Source organism: Poecilia latipinna, unplaced genomic scaffold, assembly GCF_001443285.1.
Source record: "Poecilia latipinna isolate Pla-1442-1.1 unplaced genomic scaffold, P_latipinna-1.0 Scaffold141, whole genome shotgun sequence".
Classification (NCBI taxonomy): Eukaryota; Metazoa; Chordata; class Actinopteri; order Cyprinodontiformes; family Poeciliidae; genus Poecilia; species Poecilia latipinna.
In genome coordinates this window covers 38365-61165 of record NW_015112757.1, presented here as the reverse complement: position 1 = coordinate 61165, position 22801 = coordinate 38365, and the positions used below count along the sequence as shown (strand labels likewise).

Below are 22801 nucleotides of genomic sequence, written 5' to 3'. Positions count from 1 at the left end.
CCTGGCAGTCGTTAACAGCTCCGTCCGGTCAGCCGCTGGAACTCCATGTTCCGACTGACACGTGCTGATTGGTCGGTGGGCTGGGTCGACCCAGCAGTCTGCTCCTTGCTCCGCTCAGTCGCTCAGCTAATAGCCAATAAGCCCCCGGACTGATTTACTCGGGATGGAAGAGTGAGACGGAGTAAATCTGCACTGCATGTGTAGCAACAGTGAAAGATCTTTAGTAACATTCAAATCTGGTTCAGTTTAATAATGAGCTCTTATCTACAACTTTTTCTCAGTAAACAATGAAAAGCATGCAATTAAATTAATGGTTTAACCAGCAAGGGAGACACTTCGATGTGAAAAAGATAAAGTGGTCAAAAACAACTGGAGAACATGCCACCATGTCGCCATTACACCATAACGAGGTTATTGTGTTGTTATTGTGTCCGTTTCTGGACGCTATGTTCTGCCCGGCTCCATTTGTGGAATTGGACTCGGTCAATTTTCAGGACCACACTTTTTATCGTCTCATGTAAGCAAGTTTTCGAGTACGGTCAAAAATGAAGCTGGAAACATCAGTGCGGTGCCAGTGGCAGTTGCTTCAATTTAACGCGCCCTAATTAAAATCATACTGGAAGCATTACAGTAACTCAGCATTGTGCCTGTTTGACAAAAGTTTAACTAAGTTGGACAAAATTACACAATGCTGAAAGCTGCAGCTAGGTTAAAGACAGACCACTTTGGGTTTGGTTTATTTTGCTAACCAATTCCTGGAATAAATACGGAGTGGTCAACTATGAGGTGGTGCAGCACAACGGAGTTGTTTTACGTGTTTGACCTCGTCTGCGAGGTTAGCTTAGGTTTTCCATTCTATGAAGAACTGGGTCCCACATTTTGACTGACTGGTTAAAATCGCTTGATGTCTCTCACTAAATAAACAAAACATTTGGCGTAAAATATCCTGCTTTTCTTATAAAATTATCAACACTTCCCCTAAAATATTCGGTTTCGAAAACCAACAGTAGGCATTCGTGCTTTCAAATTCCCCCCAAGCGTATTCCGCTTCCATCGAAAGTGGACCAGGGCCGCGGTATTTAAGGAACCAAACGCTACCGTTTGGATGGAAGGCATGAATTATTTTAATTGGCTCTTGTGGTCATTTTGTAGCTGGCAACATGTCACAGCTACGCTCTGGAATGACAAATGTGTAAATACGTCCTATTGCCTCATCTGCTGTTGGTCAGTCCTTCTCCAATTCTAGCATTGCTGTGGCCTAATCATATTATGTGGTAAAGCTTTCCGGTGCCAAGCCGCTAGGACTTTTAAAAAGTTTCCAGTAAAACGTTAAACTGAATCCTGGAGTTAGTAGGAAGTGAGTGCATGTCACAATTCTGTTTTTTTTTTTTGTTTTTTGTTTTTTTGGGGGGGAAGGGGGTTCATCTGTGTTTGCATTTTGAGGTAACACTTTATTTGAAAGGGGGTGAATAAGACTGTCATGACACTGTCATAAACATGTCATGAACATGAATAAGCCTTCATGAATATGTATGACTGTTGTCATAAAGCGTCATTCAGTAAATTATGACACTTTTAATACAAAGTTGGCATTATTCAAAATGTCTTTGTTATGACAACTTGACATTAACTAAGAAATCATTACTGTTTAAACTTTACCTTTAATAACATAAAGTTACCTGATTTTTAAAGTGCAATCATTAATTCTTTTATAACAAATTTATGTCAGTAATGATTTCCTGGTTAATGTCAAGTTGTCATAACAAAGACATTTTGAATAATGTCAACTTTGTATTAAATGACGCTTTATGACAACAGTCATAAATATTCATGAAGGCTTATTCATGTTCATGACAGGTGTTATGTCATGTTTATGACAGTGTCATGTCAGTCTTATTCACCCCCCTTCAAATAAAGTGTTACCCATTTGGATTATTTACTTGAGCTGTGATCTAGCCCTTTTCAGTTCATCCCTTTGTATTTAGTCTCGTTCTTGATATTATTTCTGCACTGGAGTTTTGATTAGCATTTCCGTCCCCAGCTATTAGCTCCAGCTAAAACCTTGATAAACATTAATATCAGTTACAAACCCAGGTGATTTTTTTTTAGAACTGCACGTTAAAGTTTGATTTTCATGTTCATGTTCTACGACTGCACTTTTTTTTTTTTACTGCAGTGCAGCCAAGCTCAGCAGTTTTGTTGTATAAGCAGATGTTTTATTTATTACTCCTCACCCATTTTAGTCTGTTTTCATACATTCTTACATCCATATAAGAATGTTCTTCTTTCAATATATTTCATTTAATATTTCCATGCCATTCTACACGTATCTCTAGTTTCCAAAATGTGTAATACCGCCATCTCATTATTCTAGCCTTTGTAACTGGCAAGCCACAGTGATGGCATTTTGGTTTTGTCTGTGCTTTTTTTTTTATTACCTGCTATTATTAGGATCGGTAAGGAGAAGGAACACACACACACACACACACGCACACGGACGCACACGACACAGTTTCCCAGGTTTAACAGGTGAGTCACTTCTTTACTGAACAAGCTCTTATCTCCTAAGCAGGTTTTATCCATGACTGAGCGCCAGGAGATCAGCTCCCAGTTCACCGTCGACCCTCACACAGAGGAAGACGCCCCTGATAGGAACCTGTGGAGCGGTCAGATTAAAACCAACACACAGAGGGAACCAGATGTTTGCATACACTGCATACGTACATACAGACTTTCTTTATCTCACTAACATCAAATGAAACTTCTCAACACAAATTTAATTTGTTCCAGACTGCAGTTTTGTATCCTAGACATCTGCATTTGGAAACATGTGTCTACACTGTAAATAATGACAATTGAGGTAATTCGCTCCAACCCGACGGCCCATAAACATCAGTCAAAATGAGCCATTTTCAATACAACAGATTGATTGATCCTATACTGGAAGATAAACTAATGGTGAAACACTTAAATAATGAGGATGGATGCATTTTTTTTGTTTGTAGCCCTAATTTGACACATTAAAAATGATCAAAAGTTTTTTGTTTGTTTTTTTTAATACCTTTTTTTTTCTCCGTTAAGGCAGAACAGAAAAGACATCATAGTGTGTTTTCTGCCATAAAGATGTCAGCACTTAGCCCAAAATCCAACGCAACGAGATACTTCAGTAACACCAGCTTTCCATGCCAGCCGCCTAGAATCACTTGAAGAAGTTACATCACTGTCTCAGAACAAAAATAAACAGTTAGATGGTTGTGTCTGTGGGTCAAAATGTTAGAAAAAATCCATCCGCTTAGCAGCTGGACAGATTTATGCTGCCCGACACAGCTTTGCTCAGTTTTCTGCTGCACACAGAAGTGCTTTGTTTTGTTATTTTTTTCTTCTTTTTTTACTTGAGCACTCATCCCTTTGACAGCCCAGGAAGTGGTCACCATGACCGCTGCTTTGCATGCCGGGCACAGAAAAACTTGGAATGCAACAGCAGGAGAAGAGCGCACATGTAGCATCCATGTATCGGGAATAACGTCTCACAATGTTCTGCTTTGAGCTCTTATGCTTGCAAGAGGCATTCCATTGATTTGTAAAATGAAAATGATTGAAACTAGTAGGATGACTAAATGGCACAAATATGAGAACATGAGATTTTATGAGATTGTTTTGGTCTATTTTCTTGAAATTCAGAAGTGGTTGATTTGGGTCAAACATTGTGGGTCCAGCCTCAGTTTTCCCAAATGTTTAAGAGCATATATAGTCTTTCTTGACGTAAGCTTCTATATTTGATGAATATATCATTCAGTTGATTTAATATCAAACTGTGAGGGAAAAAAAACAGTTGTGTATCTTTAAATATATATTTATATATATATTTAAAGATATATATATATATCCTTATATATACTTTATATTACTTTCTTTTTATATTTTTCTGCAAATACGTTCGACTCGTGCAAATTCATTTGCGATGGCCTCCCTCTTTCATTTCTTTATTTGCTTCCTCCCTCCTCCCCCCTACTCATTCAACACCCACACTCGTCTTTTTGTAAACCTCAAGTCCTTTAAATATTCTTCATTTAAATCTTCCGTCTGTGTGTTTATTTCTGCCACTCCTCTGCCACGGCTGGAAAAACGCCAGAGACGAAGACAAGAAGCAGAGACGGCAAGGGAAGAGTTATTTGACACAGGAAGAGAATACTTGTTAGCTTTCTTATTAAACTGAATCCAAGTTTACTCTGAGAACAGTAGCAAGTGTCTCCCCTGCTGGGCATTTGTCACAGAAATAAATATGTTTGTGCTGACTGACTGGAAGTCCTGTTCCAGCTTTGAGAATAAAGTGATGGGAAGTAGTTTAGATCATTGCCGGTGATGTTATTTCTCACTCTCGCAGCGGAAAGCTGTCATTTTCAGCATGAGGACAATACAAAAGAATTGTATACCTGCTGCAAATATTTGCCGTTTTGCAATACTTTTAGCTTTTCTTTTTTTTTTCCCACATTTATGACAGATCTGATTATAGAGGTGAATAATTGTTAACTGGATCAATGCTCTGCATATTTATTAAGTCCACTTCTCTTTGCTTTTGTTAAATCAACTGCAGTGCAAGTCGGTGTCTTCAGAAGTCTTGCAGTAGCTAGAGAGTGTGTAATTTAATCTTTGTGGTGAGAAAACTAAAGGACAAGCTGTGGATATTTCAGTAGCTACGTTTCCATCCAATTGTCATGCAAATTTTCAGTGAACTTTTAAAATGTTGCAAAAAGAAAAAACAAAGAAAATGTTGAGTAGCGTGTGTTTCCGTCCACTGTGTTTCACCCAGGCTGTGCGGAACATCATTTTGTTAGGTGTAAACATTGCTGTTTAGTACAGCAATGCTATTTAGATCAGCTTTAAAGAACAGGAAGTGCGTGAGGTAATAGTTCGGTATGTCCGAACTTATTTGCAAAACGTATTTCCATCTCCGCTTTAGCTCGTTAACTCTTATTCGGAAAAGCCAAGAACCACCTCAAGCGAGCGTAAAAATATTTTTTGCAGAAATTGAGAAAGGTTGACGGATGCTATTTCCATCAACCTTGTCTAATGTAATTTTTCCAAACGTTGAAGGAAATGCTAATGTAGCTAATGCCGAAGCTATCAGAATGCAGGTAAGAAAAGGAAGCCGGACAAACAAGAAATCTATAATAAATTAACTTTTTCGATTGATTGATTAATTCAGCTGATTGATTAATTGTCTTGAGCTGGCAAGTTTGCAGCCTAACAGTAATATTCAGATAGGCACATTGCACACTAGGCAACAGGTAACAGAAATACCCTTTTATTAAATGTGACATTTCCTCTTTGACCCAAAGGAAATGAATACAAAAAAAAACAATCTTGAACAGAGAAGACAAATCCTATCTGAAAATATTTATTTTTTTCTTGAAGGAAATCAGTAGACAATTAGATGTCTTATAAATATGTATATTTTTAAATATGTAAATTGAACTGAAAATTGTTTACTGTCCATCCTAACAATGAAAACTGCAACGCAAATAAAATGACAAAGTCCCTGAAATATTGAGTCGAAAACGTAAAAATGATACAAACTGTTCCCTCAGGTTCTGTGTGAGGTCTCTGGAACAGATATGACAGCCGCAGACTGTCTTCCTCCTTTTGGCCGACAATTGAAGGGAAAATGTTCCACTCTGCTGAAAAACACAAGAACTACAGCTTCATTGTACTGGGATTGTTTTTCCAGACCTGTGGCAGACAAAAAGAAATTATGAAATCTCTGTAGATGTTTGAAGTAGAAATACAGTTCTCCCCAACACTCAGATGGCTTCGCCTTGCATGTTTATTTTTCGGTAATCTAAAATCTTTTGCAATGATTATCTTCTTATTTTTAGTCATTTTTAATCGGAGGTGTTTTTTCGACTCGACTCACTCGTGGCCTACTTTTAGCTTCGCCTCTGAGTCACAGTTGGGAAACGCATTTTAAGTCATTTTTGTGGCAACGTTTTGGAACGCCCGCGGTAATCAGATCCTTCCTGAAAAGAGCTACTGGAACTTTGCTGCTGCTGCTGCTTTGAAAAGACCGAGCGAAGCAAGCGGCGCAGAATAAAAAGCAGCGAATTGTCATGACTAGGGAAAGTTGTTGTGGTAACACTCTAACTGCCTTTCTGTAATAATAGTAATTTCTCTCGATGAGTACATACGATTGCTATTCATACGCCGGGTGAGTCACTGAAAAAAAATGATGCTATTTCAGGTGAGACTAATGCTTTGTTGTAGGTACAACCACCTCCTCCTCCTGCTCTACCACCTCCCTTTTCCTTTCAAGCCTTTGGGGATTTTTTTTTTTTTCTTTTGCTTTTGTGCTCCAGATGCTCTGAAACTTCAGTTATGTCTCTAAAAGCTTTCTCCTCCACACCGAGGAGACTGTTGGTGGCTACCAGCCCTCTACCAGGATGGCTGCTGATCACTTTCCCCGGCTCGTCCCGTCTCCTCTCATGTCACCACTCACCGTTCTCCCTTGCTGCCCTCTCTTGTGTTTGATCTGGCTGCTGAAACCTTCATCTCACCCCCCCCCGCCCCCCACATCTCCTTTATCTCTCTGTGTCAATCCCCATCTCTTTAGCTCCCAGTTTCACTCAGACATCTGTCACGTTTTCCTGATCATGCCCACCAGCTCGTCCGTGTTCTATTCTTAGCCAGACAGTCTGAACAATTCAACAGTTTTTTCTCTTTTTTCTTTTTTTTTTTGGGTTTCTAGGGTGCTGCTCTGGGATTTGTGTCTCTATTCTGCACGTGCATCGCTGCATCCCAATAAGGTCCTGTTTAGATGTTGTGTGTCTGCAGTGAAGCCAACTGATGACTATAGTTTTGCGTAGTGACCGTTACTATAAAAATTGTGACATTTTTGTGTAAATTTGTTTAATCCTGCAGCATCAAACTCCCTCTGGTTGCTTCTGGTCGGATGCTGCGGCTGAACGTCCCCCAAACTCCTTCTGTTCTTTTTTTTTTTTCTAACAAAATGGAAATAAAATAAGATGTTGTCAATAGCTATTTAATCCTCCCCTGACGACGACGAACTTGTGAACTTGTAATGGTCTTTCCTCTCTGCCGTGATTGCTGTGTTTATTACAATGTTATAAACCACACACACATCGGGGATTTGCCTCGGTTTGTCCATAAAGACACACCGAGCCTGGGGGGAGGGAAAACAACCTCTCCCAAACCACTCGACAGCGCGTCGACGGTTCCACTTCGGTCAGACCTTGCCTGGCCCTTAAATATGGTGGAGGTACATTGAGGTGGAGGTTATGTTCATGAGCTCGAGCGCAAACAAGGAACTTGTTGTTTCCATGCCCGCTCAAGCTGAAGGTCCGTGTTGGAAATGTTGTCATCTTGTGCCGCCGTGCGATCGTCTCCCAGGTCATTATGTCGGTGAGGACGGCGAGTCCAGGCATTTGGACACACTGTTCTGACTACTTCTCCTAAAAGTAACACACCACAAAGGTCAGGCAAAGGAGGCAGAAGGAGAACATGAATGCATGGCGCCATCCACAGAAAATTTAGCACTAAAAAAACAAATAAGAGAAACTTTGCGGGAAACGCAACTCCAAACGAAGTATGAATAAATCCTTGTCCGCACCGGCAAGGTTCAAATCGGTAAAGATATGTGTGGATGTAGAAACCGCGTCGCCTCACGTTTAGTTTTTAAGAAAGATTTTTTATTTCTAAGCGTTGTTCTTTTATCGCTACATATTGTTCTACCATATTGCAAATGCTCGTCACTTGGTCATCGGGCGTTCAGTTGAGTAATCATGAGGAAATTACATCTAAATTAGATTATTATTTTCCTCATTGTAATTAATTGGCATTAGATTAGAGCCAGTGGGGCATATTCACGCATTGACAGACATCCTGCCACACATGAAGTCTTTCGATTTCAAGAAACCATTTCCTATGGATTATGGCTCTAAATGACTAATTTCTTCTCCCAGACCCCAATACCTTCTACCGCTTCCTAGTTTATTACCTCACAGAGCGGTCCGCCTGACACACGGGGACAGCGCAGGAGATTAGATTTGTTTAATGCCTCTGTATAATCAAACAGAAAACAACACTTGGATTACTGGATTATACTTCAGTGTCTGTCACATTGTGCTCTCCGTATGCTTCAGGGAGTATAAATAACCAAAAGGAAACTGATTTTTGCAGGGTTTTTTGTTTCGTTTTGTTTGTTTCCATTGGTAATTTGGTCATTGTTATTTAACCATAAGCTCCAAGTCTTTGAGGTTGGAACGCCTTAATCGTTAGCTCCCTGCTAAGACTCTCCACCGGATTCATGTCGGCACGCTGGCTGGGCCACCAGGGGGCGGTAATATTCCCTCCAGTCAGAACAAACATGTTGGAATCGCTTTAAATCTATGCCTGACAGAAGTATTTTTTCACAAATGCTTACTGTAATCTAACAAACGGATGCACCCATGCACCGACATTTTTTTTCATTTTCATTTATATCCGTTCCTTTCTTTGAAGTCATCACATCAGAGGACATTTTTACCTTAAACAACTTTTGATGGGTCCATTTACAATCAAGCATCAATTGCAGTCATAGACCACACACAATTATTAAGAGCCACAAAAGTTATTGATTTGGACAGAAGTTTGTTTTTACCCGACATGATATAAAGTGAAATAAAAATAACACCTCCCTTCCAGCCAGTTCAATGAATCTGAAGTTAAAGCTGACTCTTCGACTCTGGCTGTGCGGTGAGTGCATCTGCCTCTGACAGCATCACACACACACGCACGCACGCACGCACACACACGCAAGCAAGCATACACACACACGCACACACACACACAAGCATACACACACACGCATACACACACACCCCTTCGTCCCCCACACACACACCCCTGAACACTCTGCTGTCTGTCGGAGCCTTCCACCGTCAGTCTCCCAGTGGTCCAAATTTAACAGGACTCCGGCGGTAAAGACACCACAGTGGGTCTTTCATGTCCAACACCCTTCCTTGGTTACTGTTGCTATGCATGGCGGCCCGTTGCCGTCACCGGTGCATCCAATAGGCATGTCGGCGCGGCCGGGGGAGTCTAAAAACAGCATTCTATATTACAGCATATAATGAGAGAGGCTTCATCAGTGTTCTCTCCAAATGTCAGAGCAGCTTTAATGATCTGCAAAGCACACACACACACACACACACACACACACACACACACACACACACACACACACTGAAGCTCTGTGCATGCTATCTCAATGTGTGTGGCTCACTGTTGGTGTTTTTTATGTAATCCCACCCATCTTTATTCCTTATCTATGATTAGATATTTGTTTCTTCATGCAGCGTCTGCCTTATCTTGTTACTTTCATGGTCACCATAACATTTTTTTTTTTAATCTGTTTTTCCACTTGAAAAGAAAGTTCTGCACATCTGTTCACTAGTTACAAATATGCAGTGTTTTTTTCTTTTTTCTCTTTCGGTATTATTATGAAGACTGGATACGTTAAGGGTTCTGCTGAACACAGAGACCTAGAAAGTCCCTTCTCCAGATAATCTTAGACACTCGAAAGACACTGAACCTCCGTCCCTCCAGGATGTGTCTGTGCGGGTTTGATATTATTACGAGTGAGTCAGTTCACATGCAGGGCAGGAGAAAATACGTTGAATTATTTACGGCGAGTGATGAGCAGATGACAAACAGATCGGAGCCCAGTAGTAAAGACGGACGGAAGCAGGAAAAGCTAAAAGAAAAAAAAACAGGAAACAAAGGAGAAGCAGGTACAAAAACAAAAAAAAAGAGAAACATTTAATGGAAGGAGGCAGAAGGAAGAGTTTGTTCCCAAAACAGACAGAGAAAAAGCAGAAGGCAGGCTGAAGATTAAAGAGTTGTGGAGAGGACAATACAACCTAAGAGAAAGAGACAGAGTAAGAGGAAAGGCTTATGAGGGAACATGCCGGCCGGGGCTCTTGGTGCATTGCAGAAGGCATTGCCATGGAAACGGATGGAGGGAAAGCGCATGGCAAGGAGGAGGGGATTAAATAGGAAGGAAGAGATCACTGTTGAAGCTGGGAGGGAGGGGGCTCTGATGAGAAGGGAGGGGCATGCAGACAAATAAGTGGATATGAAGTTTAGATGAATAGCCTCTTAATACTTTACCACTAAGAATCTTTCAGAGTGGTGTATAAATTCATATTCAGCAATCCTTTGTCCAATCTGTTTTGCAAACACAAAACAGACTTTTAGGATGATGATGATGATAATGATCAATCACTGAAATAGTTTATTTACAATTTAATTTTTCCTTTTTGCTGTCAGTGATGCAACCAATGTTTCGCCAAGATGACAGTCAAGGTTTTACGACACATTTCTGCTTACATTACATGCTCTGAAAGACGACTAGAGTTATTGAGTAAAAATCGAAAGAGAAAGAGCGAAAAAGGAGCAAATTTTCAAATCAACGTACAGCGGTTGGGCAAAGTTAACCCCGAATGCACTTCAGAGTGAAACTGCTTTCCCCTCAGCAACTGGCTGCTGCCAACAAAACGTAACGTTGATTCTCCCAATAAATTTTATTTTACTACTAGTCAAGCGTTCAGAGACTCTAATTCCAATTAAAAAAAAAAAAAAAAACACTGCTTGAGGTCATAATAAATATTTTGGAATACAAAAACATGTTGATTTTTTTATTTATTTTCCTTTTCTGGAGAGAAAAAAAATCTGGAAAAGGTTTCTAATAGATTCAGTGCCTTGGAAAAGCATTAATACCCGTTGAAATTTTTCCACACTTTGACACATCACAACCACAAAATGTCAGTGAAGTTTAGGAGGGTTAAGGTTTTAGGTTATTAGACCAACAGAATGGTTCCCTCCAGAGTTCAATTCAATTCAAAAATACTTTATGGAACCTAAGGAAAAAATAAATGTTGCTGAATTCAGTTTTCCTCAGTGGGTTGTTGTAGATGGTGATGGCTATGGGCAGTATGTAGCAGTCAGTATTACAACAAATCTGAAGAAGCCTCTGATGGAAGACACTGTTGTCCTAAGAGGACGCTCAGAGTTGTACATAATGTTTTTCGTTTTATGAAAAATCCTTCTTTGCACAATCATCTTCAGAGGAACAGAACCAACTTTCTTCATCAGCTTGTTAGGCTTCTTGATGCTGCTGCCCCAACAGATGATGACAGCTGAAATTACACTGCATAAAGATTTATAGAACATATTGATCATCTTGCTGCAAACATTGAAAAACTTAAATACTTCAAAACATACTTAAGTCCAAACTTGCGTGTTTAGTCTAAACTGTTGTTCTGGCGATCACCGAGATATTTATACTCCACTTCCACCTCCCATGATGGAAACAGTGTTTGACCTATCTGCTTTAAGGTCACATTCATGAAAAGATGATTGGGAGAGTGCGGTCTCTCAATCATCTGTGGTGCTCCGGTGCTGCTGACATACAACCTTTAAGTTTCACAAACTGTGGTCTGTTTGTCAGGTGATCACTAATCAGTGAGCCAGGTGATTGCAGAGACATCCACCTGCGTCTTCTGGGGTTTCTCACTAAGTAAATCAGACTGAAGACGCTTCAACCTTCTCCGGGTCCGACTGAGGTTAAAGAGGTGCTGCAGAATCCCTTTGAGTTGCATCATTTGGCTCCATCTGGTTTCCCTTTGTCTTCCCAGTTCTTCTTGTTGGAAGCATCCTCACAGTGCAACAGGGCGGCAGTAGCATCATGCGGTGGGATTCTTTATTCTTGGTTGGTTTGCAATTGTGCAACATTTCTTCGGTTTTCGGATCATAGAATGCTTAAAAATGTTAAGATTGAATTACCAACAATAGCATTTAGGTGTCTTTTGAAAGGATTTGCACAATTTTCTTTTAATTTTTATTTAGGAGTAACAAAGTGATGGGGGGAGGGACTGAGTACAAATGCATGCCACACTTTTCAGGGTTTTGCTTGTAAACTAAACAGCTCTCCTTCCACTTTGTGTTGGTCTGTAGCATAAAATACTAATAAAATGTATTAACATTTGTTGTCGTAGCTTGATCAAAATGTAATTAAGATCAAGGGCTATTAATACACTTACAACTATTTGCATGTTGTGGAATAACAAATTGATATTTTATGATGCTCCAACATCTTTTAAATCTGGGCTTTCATTATCAACTCATATAAGATGCTACGACTTGTTGCCTTCTAACCACGTCTTGAATAACAACTCTTAGCGCTTAATTAAACCTGTGTGATTTGGTTGTGAGCCTTGTTGATGTGAGGAGTCTAGTTAAAGTGCCAGTGAGCTAAATAAGTGTTGCCTCAATAACATAATAAAAAAGAAAAAGAAAAAAAAAAGTGACATGAGATGAGCCGGTTGTCTCGGGTGGCATTGTCTGGGTCCAGATCTGAGGGCGAGGTTGTCATGGCAGCAGAAGTGCGCATGGAGTTTGTCTAGGTGTCATGCTATAAAGACACACACACGCACACACGCACACACGTACAAACACGTGGCTGTTGGAAATATTCTTGACTGCAGGATTATAAATAGAAAGCATCAGAAGACAGTCGCCCCCCGTGGGACTCCATCCTTCTCATCTTCGTTCTCCCTCCTCTACTCATCGGTGCCACTCCTCGTCGTTGACTCAAGTCCCTTCTACCCTCGTCATGCCCCCCCGATCCCCGAAGTCTCGTCGAGGGGCTCTGTTTGCCTCTGTTTATCTCCATAGCGATAGTGACGATGCAGGATGTCGGTGGTTGTCATGGCGATGAGACGGGCATGGCAGGGGTGCTTAATGAGACTGGAGTTGCTCGGGCTAATGAGGTGGGACGGCTGTGGCTGGGTGTGTTCTTCAACTGCGACGACGGGCAGACGGCTTGTTAAGGGTCCTTCCTTATAAGTAACTTCTCTGCGTTTTCTGAGCTGTCTGGGCTCCTATAGAGCTCCATGTTCTGCCTGTATCACGGCTGCAGTCGTAACGAGCTGCACGGAGCCAGTGTTTATCCGGTTGATCACATTTTGTTCGTGCTGTCATAACAAGTGGGTTGACGCGGTATTAGCAAGTTGGAAAAGGACGGAAAACCTTTGAGCTAAAACGTAAACTAAGAGAGAAGATCCCACCATGTTTCTGACTTGTTGCTCTGCAGCCGAGAGCGCTCAACACGTGAGCACCGACTGTAAATATTGCATGGTATACTGGCGCGCAGGTCACCAGGTATTATTGCCGTACTCCTGTGTGGGTGTGCTTCGTCTTCCTGTGCAGTCTTTTGGAAAAAGCAAATATTTCTGCTGCCTGATTCCTTATCCTTCTTGGGATTTCTCTAATCTAAACCTTCCCTAAATGGAATTGTAAAGGTGTTTTAAGAAGTCCAGGTACTGGACCGATGCTCCAGCTGTACTGTTCTTTGTAGGACAAAAGTTGGTTGAAGTATACATGACGCGGTCACCTTCTTGTTGCATAGACTAAGTCTTCCATAAAAGTTTTCTGATTCACGCCTAGTACTCCTTGGCATGATTGTGCAAAATGTACGGGTGTAGCGAAGTGGAATGGGTACCAGGGTAAGGGAATTCATAGTACTTGAGTTAACCCAATATGCATATTTTTCATCATCAGGTACACAAACAGTCCAGGGGAGATTTAAACCGGAACCCTGCTCACAACTGAAGACTAATTTACGTGGTATTAACTCTTAGAGATCATTTACTTTCATAGAATGAAACGAAGACATAACCATGAGCTTTAAAAATCTGCTGTAACATGGATTGTGTCTGCAAGGCCTTTGAGAGGTCGAGAACGTCGCGCTCTCCTCGTTCCACGCGAGGAAGTTTGAGAGTTTCCCATCTTGTTTGTAGCACGCCATGCACAGGACCGCTGCAGTGAGATTGTGATAGAGAGACCAACATCGAGGCTGTCCACCTTGGACAGCTTCTCTCGCTGGGGAGAGGTGCAGACACCTCTAAAAATTACACAGAGAAGCCGGTTGGTAGGAAACCAAAGGAAGTTGGAAGTTTTTCATGATGCAGTTGAAATACAAATGTGCCATTTCTGTTGTCATCCTTCTCCTTACTCATTCAAAAAGGGCCAGACTTGTTGAGTGCATAAATAAGACTTGTTCTATCTCTTGAGGTTTCCACTTGAAACTGTGGATACTTGCAGCTCCTCTAAAGTTACGGTGGCTCCACTGATTCATGGCCTCTCGGCCCAGCTTGTGGGTTTAGGCAGAAAGCCGTGTTTATGCCACTCACCCCAAACACTACATATTGTGCTTGGTTGCTGGTGGGACTATCTGTGGAAAAACTCTTTACCGCTTGAAAACTTATTGCCTCCAGTCACCAGAGCAGCTGCCAAATGACCTGTGTGTGTGTGTTTAAAAAAAATGGAGTGTAGTAATACCTGAAAAGTGGAGAGAACTCTTTTCAACAGAGCAGGGGCATCCCAAAGGATATTAAGCAAGATTGGCTCCTCGCCTGAGTGAGCTTGCTTCAAAATAAATAGCGCAGAAACGGCCAATCTCAAGGTGAATTTAAATTCCTCCTCAGTGGAAAGGAATTGGTTTTGAAAAGGGAGAAAATGGCGTTCTATGATCACGTATTCTCAGTTGGTTTGGGATACGTGTGTGTAAGGGTTTTATTTTTGTTTTCTTTAGATGGCGGAATGAAGAAGCTCCGCAGTACAATCCGAAGGAGCACAGAGACTGGCATCGCCGTGGAGATGAGGAACCGGGTGACACGGCAGGGGAGCAAAGACTCCACCGACGGCAGCACCAACTCCAACAGCTCCGAAGGAACGTACGTGTCCGAGCGGCGATCTCAACGTCCGTCCACCCGTGATTGTCTGACAGTCTGTCGTAATCTCTGTTGTTCTTCTTTTTTAGGTTTGTCTTCCCTACCACTCGCCTGGGGCCTGAGAGTCAGTTCAGCGACTTTCTGGATGGTCTTGGCCCCGCCCAGATCGTAGGCCGGCAAACACTAGCCACACCCCCCATGGGTAAGGCTCTAGTGAAACCCATATTTTGCAGGAGATGTCCACTGTGGTGGGTTGCACAAATAATTTGCATGCAGTATCTTTAAAATACTTGCAAAGAGAGAGCATGGGATTAGATAAGATTATAAATTATTAAATTATTATTAAATATAGAAATGGAGGCGTAGTCTTGTTTATGAACGATGTGATGGAGCTGTTTCATTTGACTTTGTTATTGGACTTAAATGGTCCAGATCTCTCTCTCTTCTCTTTTTATTTTTTTATTTTTATTTTATTTTTTTAGAATTTTTAGATGGTGGAAGGAAGAGGCAGAGTAACCTGGTTCTGTTTTGGGTACATTTTAGTTAGATAAATGTTTTATTATGAACAAAGTTGACTTTAAACTCAGTTAAAAAAGATACTTTCTTATGTTACAGTTCTCTGGAAGAAATAGGTCTTAGTTAAATCTGCAAGTCAAATATTGAATAAAATGTGAAATATGACTTTTAAAACATGCATTTTTTCTGTTCTTGTTTTTTTATAAGACGCAATAGATTACATGTAAACAAATGCATGTTAATTTTTGTCAGTTTTCCGTTTGCAAATATGTATGTGCTTCTTTATACTCACAAATGCTTTTGATGTAAACAAAAAAAAAAAAAAAACACAGACACACAACAGGCTGCCCCCTCTGACTTGCTGGTTAACACAATCCTCCAGGTCTTTGTCGCCCTCTACTGTTACTCCCTGTCTTCTGCAGATTTAAGATGAATTTTGAATTCCAAGTCTAAAGTGCATCCATTTATTTGCTGCTGATTCGTTCCCTCTCTCTAGGGGATGTCCATGTAGGCATGGTAGACAGAGGAGGGCAGCTGGAGGTGGAAGTGAACCAGGCCAGAGGGTTGACCCCAAAACAAGGCTCCAAGAACATACCAGGTACTGACGCCACCGGCTAAATGTGCAACAGCTGTCCATGCAGAAGGCTCACTACAAATCATCTCGCTTAGCAACCTACGTGAAGGTGTATCTCCTGGAGAACGGCATGTGCTTGGCCAAGAAGAAAACCAAAGTAGTAAAGAAGACTCTGGATCCCACCTACCAACAGGCTTTGTTGTTTGATGAAAGTCCTCAGGGCAAAGTCCTACAGGTAACTGGACTCTGGGTTTCTGATTTATTTTAATGAAAGATATGCAGACATGAAGTTTACTTACATCTATTTCCCATAGCTCTCGTGCGCATGATGATGCCACTGACAGCGCTTTGTTTTACTGTTATTTCTCCTCCAGGTAATAGTGTGGGGGGATTACGGACGTATGGACCACAAGTGCTTCATGGGAATGGCTCAAATCCTCCTGGAGGACCTGGACCTGTCTGCCACCGTCGGCGGCTGGTACAAGCTGTTCCCTACCTCCTCTCTGGCAGACCCCAGCATCGGACCCCTCACCAGACGCCTCTCCCAGTCTTCCCTGGAGAGCGCCACCAGCCCCACGTGCACCTAGACACCCAGCAGACGTCCCGCAGAACGCAGACACCGGCACGCGTACTGTACATACAACGACGACTGTATCCGAAGCGCGACGCAGTTAGGCATACACCATTCAGCGGCACATCCCAGGTTCCACACGCATCGACGGCCACACATTCCTCCATCGTTCATCACGATTCACCCGCCAAACCTGAACCCAACGTAGACACGAGCGACGTGAACATGTAGCGATCCTCATTTCACGCCAGGCGCCACGCCCCTGCATTCCGAAGTCGTCAAACCTCCGCGGCGCGTCTCATCCCGGGGCCATCCCGATCGATGCCAGTTTCTAATCTCTCTATGCCAAACTAAGAAAAAAAAACTTTATTTTTTAAAACCAAAGCAATTGTTATTGTTGTTCTTATTATTCCTATAAGTAGTAGGTGAAACTAGTATACAATATAAAAGTATGGATATGTAGCAGAGTCAATGACTTAGATGTAATGCAAAAAAAAAAAAGTAAAAAAGAAAAAAAAAAGAAGATATATTCTACATACACACACAGAGAAGCTAAGAGCGGGATATCGAACACAAACCTGGCTCGGACGTTCACATAATGGCTGTTATGTGAGGTAGCAACACTGCTATATTCTATGATTTTCACAGGGCAGAGTTTATACATGAGTATCTAAATATATACGAAATAGATAGCTAAATACTTATTTGTCTTTCTATATGTATCGGCTGCATTCTGCATGTTTGCTTGCGAGACATTTTAGAGCGCTTCAAAGTCTTTTTATTTAGCTTGCCTTGATCAACGTAAACAGTGCCGCTGACTTTATTTTGCCGATATGTCCCGACGAAAAAGGAGCACCGAGTTAGAGCAAAGGACGTGACTGTCATCGCTGTCTGCAGAAGAAGAAAATGAGTTAGCCACGCACTCGCTGCTGACTTCACAGTTCCTTCCTTCACCTTTGGTGTGCTTGAACCACTTCTGCATCGGGGTTGGGGATGAGGCGGGGGTGGAGGGGGGTGTTCTCACGTGTTTGGACTGCCATTTCATTTCCTTTGTTTTGATGTCCTGAATTCTTCTTCCTGCTCAATGAGATGGGAAGCATCAGCAGCAGCCCTTTTCTTGCCATGGCCACTCGTTTGTCCCTCTGAACCTGCTGTAAATATGTAAACCTGTATATAATTTGAGAGGACTTTTTTTTTTTCTTTTTTTCTGTTTTTGGACATTACAATAGCATTATAGGTGCAGCCACAAATATTAAAATAACATTGATAAGTAAATGTATTTCTTCAGTTCAGTTTAAAAAGTGAAAGTCATATATTGTGTAAACATTTTTTTTATCACACTTTTTCCTTCCACTAAATTATGCAGCGAGTGTCTGGTGAACAACTGTCAAGTCAGCAGTGTTAACCAAGAAAGATTAGTCTGTAACATTATATCTCAGATATTAAATTAGGGACATTAATAAGACTAAACATCTCTTGTTATCCATTTTTAAGTAAAATAAATGAGTTACAATATTCTCACGTTCAAATTTAGGATTTGCATTAGTTGTAAAGTATTACGTGATGTAATGAATCGAAAGTATCCAATATATGATTTTCACTTTTGAAGTGAATTAATGAAAATAATAAACTTTTTGATGATATTCTAATTTACTGGCACAAACATTTACTTTCCTAGTACTTACAGTAACCAGCCACGTTCTGGTAGTTGAACTTGTTTCAGGTGCAATATGTTACTAACACAACCTTCAGCATTCCTGTTTTTATATTTTCTGTTTGGCAGTATGTTTATGTTTTTTGGATAGCACTTTATTGTCAATTTTTTTGTATTATTTTTCAATTTTAAGTCCAGGCGGTGGTGAACCGCCTCTATTTTTCTGTATTATATGATGACGATTATTATCGGTAATCAATGTTGTCACATAAGTACTGGCGTTTAAATACTCTGAAGTTCATTGCACATTTCCAAATCTTTGAATTTCAGCAGAGATGTGAAACCAGAGTGTATTTTTTTTATTGAAATTATGGAGACGCACTGGAGCGGCTGAGACTGGTTCTGGTTTTAGACTTGCATCTAAGCACTTATCTATAATATTTAAGTCCAAAATCTTTTTTTTGTTGTTGTTCACCTTGGACTCAATTAAAAAAAAATACATTACATAAAAAAAAGTTTGAAGATTTGTCACAAAAGGCATAAACCCTGAAATTACTTAAATTTTATTTTATTTTTTTTTGCAAAAAGATATTACTTTTCACAGTTTATACCATACCATACTAGGCATTGGCCGATGTAAAAACATAAAGGAAAATCACATCATTAAATGTTTCAGATTTTCTCACTGCATAATCAAAATATTGATCACAAAAAAGTAGACGTGATCTTGAATTTTTGGACGTAACACAACAAATAAAAGTTATTTTTACTGGTGCCATAATATTACATTGACTACAGTTACTGTTAGTACATCTATAATAGTGTTATCAGCAACATTTACTTCATGTTATTTAGATTCTAGTGAATAGATTAACACCAAAAAACTTTGATTAAACACCCCATAAGTTTAGTTCTTTCTCTCTCTACTCTTTATAGACAAAAACAAGATATTAGTGGAGCTGAGGGCCGAAGCAAACCGCCGGGGCTTCTGAGGTTCCTTCAGGATGACAAACTTTTTAAAGAGTCACTTTATTGGCTTGTTATAATTAAGAGTCAACCTTGTATATAGATGGATTTTCCCTGAGCGTTAACACTGTTGACCTCTAAGGCTTGTATGTTGATAAATTTCATTTTGGTTTCGTTGTTGTCTGTCATCAAAGAGCTTCTTCTTCTTCTTTTTCTCGTCATCTTTCATCTTAAAAGGGGAAAATCTGATGAGCTGAGTCTCCTCAGTACCTATTTTAGCCTCTTTTGAACTTCAGATACATTTATCTCTGATATTTTCAGATCATATGGATGTTTAAAACCTGCTTGTAATGTACTTACACCCCTATTTTAGAAGTAGCTTCAAATCAGGGCTCTATTTTCAAGCTATTTCTTGTAACTGGTTATGGTACCGTTTCTAAGGTAATCTTCTGGATCTTATGTTCTTTGTATGATTTTCCTGGATAGCTGCCATGATCTATGAAAAAGATATGAGTGCTTTCGATCTCCACACATGCTTTGAGTGTGTAAAAGAAAACCACACCTAAAATTGATCTCTCTCTCTCTTATTTATACTTACGAAGGTCACATTTTTGCAGTAACTCCATGATCGAATTGTGCTACTTTTGCTCTGCCATGCCAACTGAGTGAAAGTAACTATGGGTTTTGTAAATGTCTGTCAAAACAGAAAACAATGGATTTCTGCGGCCAAAAGAAATGGTTAGAATGTGTCCTTTCTTTAAAGTGCAGCATCTTTGTGTAAGCTTCATTGAACAAGTGCTTTCGATGTACTGCGGGTTGCATCATGTGTGGCAGGCCAGTGAGTGATGTTATTTAGATGATGACCGTTGAATTGTTAGAAATCTGAGGAGGAAGGTTCTCCAAACTTTTCACAGCTTTCATGATCCATTTACAAAGGATTTAAAACTGATTTCTAATTTAAATGAGAAAAGATGACGCGAGTAAATATAAAATGCAGGTTCCAAGCGTTGAATTCATTGGAAAAAAGCTATTCAAAGTAATTTGACCCTTTTGTGCACAGAAGTGAGTCTAAATCTACTGGAAAAAACACATTTTTATTTCAGTTTTTCTTTATGTGACAAAAAAAGCTAAATTGGGGGCAATTACTTCTTTTTACAGCACTGTGCTGTCTTTAAAAAGTGTCAGAAAGCCGAAGCCTGGAGGAGTTTTGTGGAGCTAAAATCTAGAAGGACTTTCTGTTTGTTGTCAAGGTAGAGTCATAGATCAGGACTGAGTGGGAAACGTGTCGCTCTTGGTCCGTCTTGGTCCTCTAGCTTAAATCTCACATTGATTGTAAATCCGTGGATGTTCAGGATGTCAAATCCACTTGCTTCACGTGCATAATTGTGTTATGTTCATCTTCGCCCGTGTTGAGTACTGCGTTTAAAACGTATTTTATTTTTGTAAGGACAGAGATTTTATTGAGAGCAGGAGTCGGAAAGGCGAGGTTGGGCAAAACCTGCCTTTAGGTTTTTGCAAAAAAGAAAAAAAAAAACAGCAAAACGAGGGCTTGATCAGTTTACAATGGCCTTATTTTGTGTGGGAGACGTTGCTTCGCTATTGTAGCACACACAACTGAAAGATTTTTGTAAAAAAAAAATTAAAAAAATTAAAAAATGTATTTTGCTTGAAATAATGTACCGAAGTTCTATATGTGTATAGTTTTATGAATGTATTTCTAATTTGTGCACTTTTTTTGTCATCCTGTTTGCTATATTGTCTATCTGAAGAACTTTACAACCCCCTCTCTTCTACTGTACTGTATTATCTACGTCTTATTATTTGTATCACGAGAAAGGAGCATGAATTCTGTCTGGCAAAAGGCATTCTGATTCATATGTCGCCACGATGACTGTTGAGCTGAAATGATTGCTTCCCTCTGCATCCTGTCTCTGCAATCTCCCCACTTTATCAAACTCATACTTTTGAATAAGGTAATGTTTGCTGCACGGTGTTTATGACAGTTTTTTTTTTTTGTCTAATTCTGCAAGGCACAGTGAAGGGGTTTCCATTAGACAACTCACACATATGCAAGAGAGTTCTCTAGATGCTGTACCTTTACGTAGCATGGCTTCGGCCTTATGTTTTCCTCGATACGTCTTCAGGCAATAACCATTCAGCTGTAGCCCGTTTCTCAGTTATCAGAGCTGGGCCTGTGGTTACTGTGCCACGACAAATAAAATACATTTCGAGCACTAAAAGTAAGTATACTCAACCTAGCATGCTCTGCATTGTGAATACACGTTAGGATGGTTTTCATGAAAAACGAGGTTCGTTTTGTCTTTGAGCAAGTACGCATTCCGTATGCCGCTGCTGACACCTAATGGCACCACTGATGAAGACGTGGAAAAATATTTAAATTAATTAATTGAAATCCTGTTTTATGGCAGACCCAAAATGTCACAATAGACCTTGTTAAGCTGGTCAGAGCCTCTAGGAACCTTCAGTTAGTAGTCTCTGTTGTCATGGGGTTCAAATATCCCAGGACACTGAGGCCATTTCGTAGCCATTGGCCAATAGGTTTGATAAGGACGGCTGGAGGACTGTAATGAAGGTAAAACTATTGCACTTTGGGGCCATAAAGCCTCCATATTAGCTACAATGTCTTGTCTTTCCATCACAATCATAAACTTATGTAGTTTGTGTGTTCACGCTCGTATTTTTTTCACAGCAACTCAAATACTAATGAATAACTAAATTGCTGTGAGCAAGGACAAGTGTTTTTAAAAGTACGATATTTTCTAAAATACTATTTTGAGTTTGTAATTATTTCATTTTGAGACGGAGCTCTGTCAACTGAAGATGATTTCACACATCTGCAGCAGGAGTGCCATTATGTGTGGAAGGTGCCTGAGTAGCAACTATCAACATGAACAGGACAGGCATCATCACTGAGCTTTACTTTTTTTTTTTTTCCTTTTCTTTTCTTTTCTTTTGGCAAGTTTAAGAGTTTGTGCTGCTGGATCCTTTTCATCTGTTGTCTATAACCATCAGCTACCACAGCACAAGCTTTACTATCCACATTTTCTTTTTTTTCTTCTTTTTTGTCTGTCAGGGTATTACAAGGCCCAGGTGTCTCTCAACCCTTCATCTCGCCAAGGCCCTAAAAGCACAGAACACAACCCGAACTTACAGCTCCAAGAGTCAAAATTACATCAGTATTCAGATTTATTTTTGTTGGAATCTATAATATTCCTGGCAGATCTAGATGTAAAACATATAAAGATTGAACAACTCTTTCGTGGTTGTCTTCAGCGTTCCCATCCGAGGAGTGTTGGCAGCGCAACAGGGTCGGAGGAAAAAAAACGTACCGGGCCGTGATGACGTGTATGAGAGTTTGCGGTTGAGAGGAACAAAAAGGGAGCTGTAATTTTATACCTGTGCTTTGTAAATGTTTTCTATGTGCAGTATTTGATAATGTAAAACTGGTATTTTTGTGGTTTGTACGCTGCAAAATTGATTACTTAAGGTGCACGTAGTTTTGTAATAAAAAAAGAAAAAAACAATAGAGCCAAACCGGGAGTGGGGGGTTAAATGGAAAACAATTTGGAATTCTGAAGCCTGTATTTGCATGCCCTTTGACATCTGGACGCTGAAATAAATAAAGTTCATTTGAATCACTATTTCTGTATAAATGTTTTTTTTTTTTTTTTTTTGAGGCCTCAATGCTGCGAAGATTTTTGTCGGTGTTTCTG

General features: G+C 40.2%; 1 protein-coding gene across 4 annotated transcripts in view; it reads left to right on the top strand.

The window, feature by feature from the left end:
* rims3 (regulating synaptic membrane exocytosis 3) overlaps positions 1-22723 on the top strand; it is a 56817-nt gene extending 34094 nt beyond the window's left edge. For 2 of the 4 annotated variants that reach the window (XM_015028972.1, XM_015028974.1), the window contains 5 exons: positions 14648-14789; positions 14876-14988; positions 15799-15900; positions 15972-16111; positions 16251-22723. In XM_015028972.1, the coding sequence (XP_014884458.1) occupies positions 14648-14789; positions 14876-14988; positions 15799-15900; positions 15972-16111; positions 16251-16463 (710 nt within the window). In that variant the 3' untranslated portion in view covers positions 16464-22723. Of the gene's footprint in view, positions 1-12675; positions 13041-13638; positions 14519-14647; positions 14790-14875; positions 14989-15798; positions 15901-15971; positions 16112-16250 lie in introns of those variants that run through there. The other 2 variants (XM_015028975.1, XM_015028973.1) reach the window with 2 other exon arrangements.
* Positions 22724-22801: the final 78 nt, after the last annotated feature.